Source organism: Uloborus diversus, chromosome 10, assembly GCF_026930045.1.
Source record: "Uloborus diversus isolate 005 chromosome 10, Udiv.v.3.1, whole genome shotgun sequence".
NCBI lineage: Eukaryota > Metazoa > Arthropoda > Arachnida > Araneae > Uloboridae > Uloborus > Uloborus diversus.
Window position 1 is genome coordinate 95998255 of NC_072740.1, and position 9590 is coordinate 96007844.

Sequence of the window (9590 nt, forward strand, 5' to 3'; positions counted from 1 at the left end):
AGAAAAGATTGGACACCTTTCAAATCTTTGTTCTCTAACGATGCCAAAAAAAAAAAAAAAAAAAAAAAGAACAGTCTTTGCAACACCTTTTCTAACTTACTTGAAAGTTCGAGAAAAGTATTCTTTTCCGTACATTGTTCAGAAGCCATTTATTTTGTGAAGTGTATTACGGCTGATTTCTTTCACCAAGGCACTTTTGGGACTCATTTGAACGCAATGAATGATGCAAGAGCGCCCCAAACTCAATTTTTTGGGAGGGCGCTAATTCTCAATTTGCAGAATGGCACTCCAAATTTCGCTGAATGATGATAATTTTGCCGAATGAAACTCTAAATTTCACCGAATGATGATAATTTTGCGGAATAGAACTCAAAATTTTGCAGAACGATGATAATTTTGCCGAATCGATTATGTTACGATATGAATGGTGTTCTACCGATGGTTGTAACTGCGTATGACAATAATTCTACCTTAACCGACAACATAATGTTGAAAATAAAAGGAGGGTAAGCCCATTTTCGGACCACTCTATATATCACACAGAATAATTTATAGAAAAAAAATATTACGTGCAGAGAAACTACAATCAGGGAAATTTTGGTAACGAAATTTAAATACTGAAATTTGATCAGTCGTTTTTTTAATTCATGAAGAAGTAGTTACTTATACGTTCTTTTGCTTAAATTCGAAATTGAAATTTTATAAACGGAACTTACGCACTGAAATTTGAATGACCTTTTCCTTCTTCATTTATCATTAATTTGTCAAATGCTAGCACTACATGTTCATTATTAACTACGATACCTGCCACGGCTTTGCCCGTGGTAAAAATTTAATGAAAGTTACCAGTAAGCTCACCGTCGCAGCAGTAACTTCCAACTTAGGAACTGATTTCACATTGAACGAAATAAAAAAAAATAATAAAAAGAGATAAAACGCCGGGTAGGTATTTTTAAGGTATAAACATAGTCTCTTAAAATAACACTATAGACTAGAGACGGTAATGGGAAAAAATCTATAGAAATGGAAAATACGATAACAAAATAAAAAAAGACTTATTTTCCGAACAACAGTCCAAAACTTCACAGTAATTTTGATCGGCTTTTATGTTAAAATGATGCAATAGCGAGAAATTTCGGCGTCATTTTTGAATTACATTAAAAATCACCATTCCCGAAAACCTCTCAGTACTAATTCTTCAAAATAGCTTGCATTCGATGTTAACAAACAGCAGCTTGAAAAAAAAAAAAAAAAAGAGCAAAACTGAGCCTCTGAAACAGGGCTTTTGGCAATTTTTAGCACTTTCAACGAGTTGACGATTTCAGTCCAAACTATATTATGATAGCAAAAATAAGTAAAAAAAGAAAGGAAAGTGCCACGTTTAAAATTTTAAAAAATCCACCTTTTATTTAACTGAAATGCGCACAAATGATTTTACCTATACTCTTACTATTCTATACTTGAATCAAAACAGCAAAACTTACTTAGATGACATTTCTAAAACTAAATAACAAACTATAATTACAGTAAGATAAATAAATACCTTTGTGCTGAACAGTAAAGTAAGACAAACAACGTTAGAAAAAGCACAAATTTGCCAATTACAGCAGACACGTGTTTCGCCGTTACAGGGAACGCCTTTTTCAATGCAAAAAATAATGAGCTTATGGATGAAAAGACATCAGAAAAAAGCTTTTTTCGGATGTCTTTTCATCCATAAGCTCATTATATTTTGAAAAAGGCGTTCCCTGTAACGTCGAAACACGTGTCTGCTGTAATTGGCAAATGTGTGCTTTTTCTAACGTTGTCTTACTTTATAATTACAGTCCCTAAAAATAAAAGAACACTTATGGATCGCAATGTTTTAAAAGTACTACATTAAACCATCATAATAAGATAAATAGACTACCTCTGCGTAAGAAAATGCATGCATTGATAATTTTGTTCGAGCTCAAAACCAATTATGTCAAGTCTTCGCTTTCTCTAAAAAATAGTTTTAAAAAAAATGTGGAGTTTTTTTCCTCGAGGTAGTAGGAAAAAAACTGAGTTGTAGTCATATAGTTGTAGGTAAATACAATTCCGTCCGTGCAGTTACTCCCCAATATGCAATTCAGTAGAGTGAAAATGGAAATACTTGCCTTTATACGCAGCCCAGTGTAGTGCAGTGTCTCCGTTTCGATCACAGATAGATTTATTCGCACCTCGTCCCAATAGATAGCAAACGAGGTGACTGTTACCATGTTGACAGGCTGTTATGAGAGGAGTGCATCCATTGATATCACAAATATCCATTGGTACTCCGGTCTAGGAGATAATACATACGAAATGTTCATTCGCAGAGCATTCAAAAATAAGATTTTTTTTCTCTCCAAATGTATCAGTTTTAAATATGTGTATATCAGTATCCTATAGCAGGATGTAAAATGTAAGATAGTCAATGTTTTAATGGGTACATTCTAGCACATTAACAATGCATAAGGATAGATAGTGCTACTGAGGACATTCATCATAAACTTGGAAACATTTCTTATTTTTGAATCTTCAACTCAATGCTGAATGAGAAGGGAAGGAGGAAGGCAATCCTTTCTCCTCAATAGATGTAGTATTTGCCAGACATATGAGAAACACCGGTTCCATGGGCAACCGAGATCACTATAGTAAACGGGCATGCTTCCAAAAATGTGCAAGCGCATGGCTCGGCGCATGTGCAAAACGTTTATGCCGTAGCTTACGAAGATGCAAACAGCGTTGCATTCACTGGAGATCAGTGGTTGCATTCTCATAGTTTACGTTTTTGCCCGTTTACTTCAAGATTCGCGAGTTCAATGGCGGCCAGTGGTCACCGAAAAAAATAATTAAAAAAAATGGTGGCCTTAAGCGAAGCCACTGTGCCTCAAAGGATTAAAGTTCATATGTTCGTTCACAGGCAGTTTTGAGCCAAAATGAAAAGTAACACTTAAAGGTTTATTAAGTGGCGAAAGTGAAAATCTTTCTTCACGCTTAAAAAGTTTACTTATATTAAGCCTGAGCTAGTCATATTAAAGTTGCTCTTTTTGATAAGAATACTAGATGGTTGTAGTGCTAAGAGTTGTTGACTTTCTCATCTCAAAATTCACCCACGACTGAACTGCTATCGGAGTTGCATGGTTTTACTGATCTAAGGATGAGATGTTACATAACTTTTCCATTACATGTTCAATAATTCAGTTTAAAGATAATAGTAAGAGTTGTTTCTTTATAAAATAAAACTAGCATCTGGGTTTTCAATGGGCATGTAAGCTGATGAAAGTTTTTAAGTGTTTTTTTTTTTTTTTTTTTTTTATAACTACTACTTCTGAAAGTTGAAATCTAAGAATAACTTACCCGGAGCAGAAGGTCTACAATAGACACATGTCCCTCTACACAAGCCCAATGTATGGGATAGGCACCAATGTGACTTGAACTAGGAATATTAACAGACACTCCTTTGTTCACCATGTACTGGACGACACTAAAATGTCCTCCAAGGCATGCCCAGTGAGCAGCAGTATGACCATTCTCATCTTTCTCACTTAAAATTTGAGTTCCATACTTATCAACAAGAAATTCGACAGCAGCCAACGTCCTAGTAATAAATAAGGCACACTGTAGTTTGCTTTCAAGTAAACAAAAAGGTCATGATGGCTATAATAACGAACGCACAGAAAACATTATTTTCAAAATGATCATGCGGTTATTTTCATTATTTTAATTTAAAAAATGTATTTATTTTTCATGTTAGAGCAAGAGTTTTTCTCTTCTCTTGTGTTCAAGAGTTAATGAAAAATTCAATAAGTAGTCAACGTTTGATAACATTGGTTTGAAAATTCTTATTTACAGTAACGTATGATAGCAAGCTTCACGTACGTTGCAAATCAATTTGATAAGTCTTGTTCATAAAAACTAAAAAGAAGCGTTCAGGCCCGTGTCCAGATTTTCATAAAGGGAGGGGTTTTAATCTTACCTGGGGAGGGGAAATTCAATCCCTCACAACCTTTATTAGTTTTACTACAAATTATCGATCCCAGTATGGCGTTTATGCACCTGTAAGTACTGCTGTACCCCCCCCCCCTTAGAAGAATAATTCTGGCTGCTCGTGACCAAAGTATTCCTTCATTTTACAGGTTCACTTTTATCAAACCTTGTTTATTTCTTTTTAATTAAATCTGTTAACTATGCGGTTTATTAACAAGTATTAAAAACTCTCCACGAATTCTTTTTATGTAAGAGAATGTATATCAGATTTTATGTTCTGAAATAATGCTTAGAACGAGCTTATTGTAGCTGCAAAATTACATTACTAAACACCATCACTAACACAGCTTCATAGCTGCAAAACATGCCAAATTCATCATTACCTCCTTACAATAAGCAATATTAATGCTTTGTATCGGTTGATAATTCAACGGTTCTACCACCACAGTTTTTCCAAAACATTATTTCAGTCGGCAAAGCTTTAACAGTTGTAATACATAACATTTGAATGTTATGCAAATTTTTTTAAGTTATAAGAGAAAGAAATGCAAGCGTCTAGGTCCACCTGAGTTGAATTAGAGGGAAAAAAATACATAATTACTGAGTTAAAATTACAGAAAAACTTCAGAGAGAAAGGGGGGGGGGACGTTAAACGCAGACTTTCGCATTAATGTTAATTTAAGCCGATCGTTTTCTTCATTTGACATACTTTTTTTTTTCAATGGGAGGGGTTTAACCCCTAAAACCCTCCCCTTGGACACGGCTCTGGAAGCGTTCTTTTAGAAAAGAACGCTAAAAACACCAAGCCTAGCAAGTGACTTAACTCACATACTCTCCTTACTTCTCCTAATTTTCATAGTCAAGGCCTGCTTATTGATATCAATTAATATGCAATTCATTATATAACTCACCTCTTAGATTTCAGTCCTTTTGCAATTGAATATACCTTGCTCTGGGCAGTTGCCACCCAAAAGAAGTTTTAATGATTTTAATATCTTATAGTGTAAATTTTTGTTTCAATTTTAGTCAAAAAATTGTCTACATCCCGAATCCTTTGTATTACAGCTGATTATATACTTTCAACCTTAAGATTCTTAAGTCTGAAGATATTTTTCTATCAAATTTCTGAATTTTTTTTCAAAATCTGAATAGATCCTCTGAAATTCAAAATGATTCTCGATGTCAAAAAATATAATATGACGTTGAAAAGACTCTGAAATCTAAAGACTTAGAGTAAAAGTATTCTCTGTAACCGGAATATGTTGATTAACATAAGGAAACTTCGTAAAAGCTCACTTCTCTATCTATCTATCTATCTATCTATCTATCTATCTATCTATCTACCTACCTACCTACCTACCTACCTACCTACCTATCTACCTATCTACCTATCTATCTATCTATCTATCTATCTATCTATCTATCTATCTACCTACCTACCTACCTACCTATCTACCTATCTATCTATCTATCTATCTATCTGATGGATGTTTGTGTGTGTGTGTATGTTTCTTATACAAATCTACAGTTTTAGTTGGATTTCTTCCAAATTTGGCAGAGAGTTGAATTGTTTTTCAGGAATTCATATAGGATGGGAATTTAAAAAAGATCCAAAGAGGTTCGAGTTATTATTTTTAATCATAAAATTGCTCTTTTCGACACGAACGAATTTTCGTATAGTTATGAATTTGGTCTGAATGAAAAGGCTGTAAAAAATGACCGAAATGAAGTTTCTTCAAAGTTTAACTGTAATCGTTAAATTTGTGAACCTCGGTTCAAAGTAAATGAAAATGGTTAGCAACATATAACCACCAGGAGATATTTTAAATGCAATCAACACAAAAAGTATCCTCGACAATGGCCGTTAATGTCGATTAGCGACAAGTGTAGAGCATGTTTAGCAAGAAAGCCGAACGAAAAAGAAATGCTGTCTTTCAGTAGTTCTTAAATTGCACCCTGCAAAGACACAGGGATGCATCGAAATCGTCGTTGGTTCTTCTTCAATTTGCTTGCGCATTTCGCTAATAAGTTTTCAAGTAATAATACCGTAACGGGTAATTCCATAGAAATGTCAACCTCAACCTCAGAAATTTTTTTCCCCCAAAGCCTTAATTGTGACCTATCATTTCATTCAGCATACTTTCTAGTACATAAATCCAGTAATAGTTTGCAAAAATTTCATTCGGTATTTTTCATCTGGCTTTAAACGTGCGAGGTTGTAGAAAAGGCTTAGCATGTGCAAAAAACATGCGTCTACGTTTTCTTGTGTAATGTAAAATTTTTTGCAAATTTTTAAAAGAACTAAATTTATTCTAAATGATTAGATGCTGACCGAATAAAATTGACTGTTATTTTTGCATACATTATAAGATAAGTACTTTAATTAGTTTGGTTATTTCACTGAAAATATTTACGTTACGTTAGTCACGAAAATGTACTATTTTCTGTTTAAAAACTAAACCAGATGATTGAACCAAACAGCACTTTTTATTTTCTTACATCTGTATCATATCTTCTTAAAAAGTGCAAAATATTTATTTCAGTATCAGTAGATATAAAATAATTAGTGTGACTAACGTAACATTTGAGCTGTGACTAACGTAACAGTTTGCATGTGACTAACGTAACATTTTAAAAATGACTGCTAATATTTAAACTTATTTAATTTAATGTACATTTTCATGTACAATTTTGAATATACATGCATTCTATATTGATTAAAAATATAAAGGGTGAAAAATACCAGTAAAATTACATTGTATATACCTTCTGTTTACTTAAAAAAATACTTTTTTAAAGGTCTTTATAAAAATACTTCCAATTTAAAGAATTATTAAAAAAGAAAAAAGGTGAGTAAAGCAAATTGAGTACCCTGCTGAATTAGCATTCAACACAAGAATCCAAGCTTAAGAATTAAGTTAATAGAAGTACAGTCTTAACAAAGAAGAACGTCTGTATTTTTTAGAAAATACATGTCCACCTATTATTAAAATGAAGTAATGGCTGCTCGTTGGAAAACATTTGAAAATGTTACATGATACAGTGACAATAAGCGCTGCTGCCATATATTTCAGAAAATGCAAGAATGATCATTTAGAAATTCAAACATTTGCGGTGATATCTGGAATTAAAATGCATTCTGCAAAAACGTTCGAATATTTTTTTTTCAATATTACATTTTAATTCAAAAGCATTCACAACACGATTCGTTCGATGAATCAGTAAACCTTAAAAAATAATATGCCATTGAAAAGTACTGCGGAGTTTCTTATGACGATAACTAGTATATCGGCAGAATACTAGAATTCGGTGAAACTGTCAATTTGCATAAAGTTAATTTTTTTAAAGAGAGATATTTAGGATTTAATTAGCCCAAGAATGATGTTATCCAGTTTGTAAAAGCATTTTTTTATTTGTTTATTTTTTTCGCACATTCAAATTGAGTTAATTGAACTGAATCCTTCCATTCAATTTCTTACACTATTATAGAAAAAAAAGTAAAGAAAGAACCATAATGCAACACAAAGAAGGTTCCTAAAAAGTGTAAAAGTAATATAAGAGCAAGAAATCAGTTATAAAAAGTATTTTATGTGCATTCATTGTTTGTTATTCGATGGTTACGTTAGTCACGTTACGTTAGTCACACACAGTTTTTCGTAAAAGTAAAATTAAGGGCCAAAAAAGATTCATCTGTAACAAATCTGTAGTACATTTTTAAAAATAGATTGTTTACCTCTTACAAATATAACGGCCAATTTTAAATGCCTGCGTAAGTTTCAGAAAAATTTGCCTCGTAACATAAGCATTGTTTCTCAGGGTTGCAAAAATGTTACGTTAGTCACAATGCCTTTTTTGGTGAAAAAACACCTGCCAGCGCTTATTTTGCTTCAAATTATTGGTGGAAATGAAAAATAGTCACCTTGTACATTTTAAATCTGCATATTAAACCAAAATACATTCATTTTTACTGCCGGTGTAAGTAGAAAGAGTTTGAAAATCAGATGCGAATGTTACGTTAGTCACTATGGAATGACCCTAACAATAAACGAAATTTTGGTCTGTATTTTCTATATAAACAGCACAGAAAATACCAAAATGAGATAGGTATTAATATTATACGTATATTTAGTAATTATACGTAATTATATGTATCAGTGTAATAGAAGAAACTCTGTTCACACTGGAGGGATAAGGTGAAGCAATTTGTATCTCATGTATAACCACTAATCGCAATACATCATTCTTTAAACTTCAAGAAATTAAAATCTCCAGTGAGACTTAAGTTCTGTATCACGATCCATAAGTCAGAAGGGCATGTGATTAGATACTTTTAATGCATGTGAAATTTACCTATTTCCCATATCTTTATGTTGCATGCTTAAGGTTGGGTTTACTCAAAAATGTATTTAGTTTTGCTGCTGGAATGGGGACTAAGAATTGTATTTAGGAGCAAGATTTGTGTTAAATTTACGAATTAGAAGATTTTGAATAATTTAACTTTTTAGCATTTGGATTAAGTTTCTAAACGTGGAAATACATTTCCTTCGTTTTGAAGCTGCGGATAAGGGGAACAGAATGTGCAACAAGCTTTGGTAAAACATAAACAAAAGAATTGTCTATTATACATTTGTAAGTAGAAACAAGACGTTTTTTTTTTCTTTCTTTTAATTTCATGACTTGTAAATAATGAAAAAAAAAAATGACGCGAATAGTGACCAAAATGTGCACGCCTATTTATTTTTCTATAAGGCAGTTCAATTGACGGGTTTTGTATAGTTCGTTCCATAAGTTCGTCTCCACGTACTCCATTTTTAATGCTTTAGTAACTTAAAATAATAACTGTAACTATATCTAAGGCAACTATTATTCAGTGGAACCATTCCTACCCCTCATGACGACTGTGCCGCTGTAAATTAAAATTTCGATATTTTCAAAGAAATTCTCTAGAGCAGCAAGCTTAAATAAGTGCTCTTACTACATGCATCAGTTTGAGTTATCATGTACAACATTTACGGCAAGTGTGAGGTTTTAAAATTTTGAAATAAAATTTTAATCTAGACAAATTTTAAATCGTTGCAAGACACCAATATTAATGTCTGTCATTTTTACGTACGAAAATAGAAATTTGACAAGAACATAAAATGTGGTTGACGTACGTCTTTTTATGCAGCTTACAGTTATCTAATTATATTTCATGGCATGCCACTAAATCGCCATAGAAAGGGCAAACAGACACATTTTGTGAAGTTATTTATACTAAGTAAACGTTTTCTACGGAATGTGCTTGCATACCTGAACACTTACAAAAACTTATAAAATAAGTCTACGTGAAATCTTGAAAGTAAAAACACCGTCAGAAAATCCGTAAAACGGAATGTTAACGGCTATTAATAACGATGACTGAATTCTTTATTTTCTGTACAGTGGACTATCTGTTAAGCTTTTGGGCCATTTAGGATGATTTTCATATCTGAAAATATTGTAACAGTGTCATATTTTGCATATATTTGTAACTGATAAAAGCCATTGAATTTTACTCACGACTCTTTCTAGGAAGACATTCCATGGTTTTTTTTTCCAGAATAAAATGTATGTGA

General features: G+C 32.6%; 1 protein-coding gene across 1 annotated transcript in view; it reads right to left on the reverse strand.

Annotated features, from left to right (window-relative positions):
- LOC129231097 (uncharacterized) overlaps window positions 1-6010 on the reverse strand; it is a 48906-nt gene extending 42896 nt beyond the window's left edge. Inside the window, exons 1-3 of the mRNA XM_054865344.1 lie at window positions 5949-6010; window positions 3364-3604; window positions 2139-2304 (exon numbers count right to left, since the gene is read on the reverse strand). Of these exons, the coding sequence (XP_054721319.1) occupies window positions 2139-2304; window positions 3364-3604; window positions 5949-6010 (469 nt within the window). The remainder of the gene's footprint in view (window positions 1-2138; window positions 2305-3363; window positions 3605-5948) is intronic.
- Between the last annotated feature and the right edge of the window lie 3580 nt (window positions 6011-9590).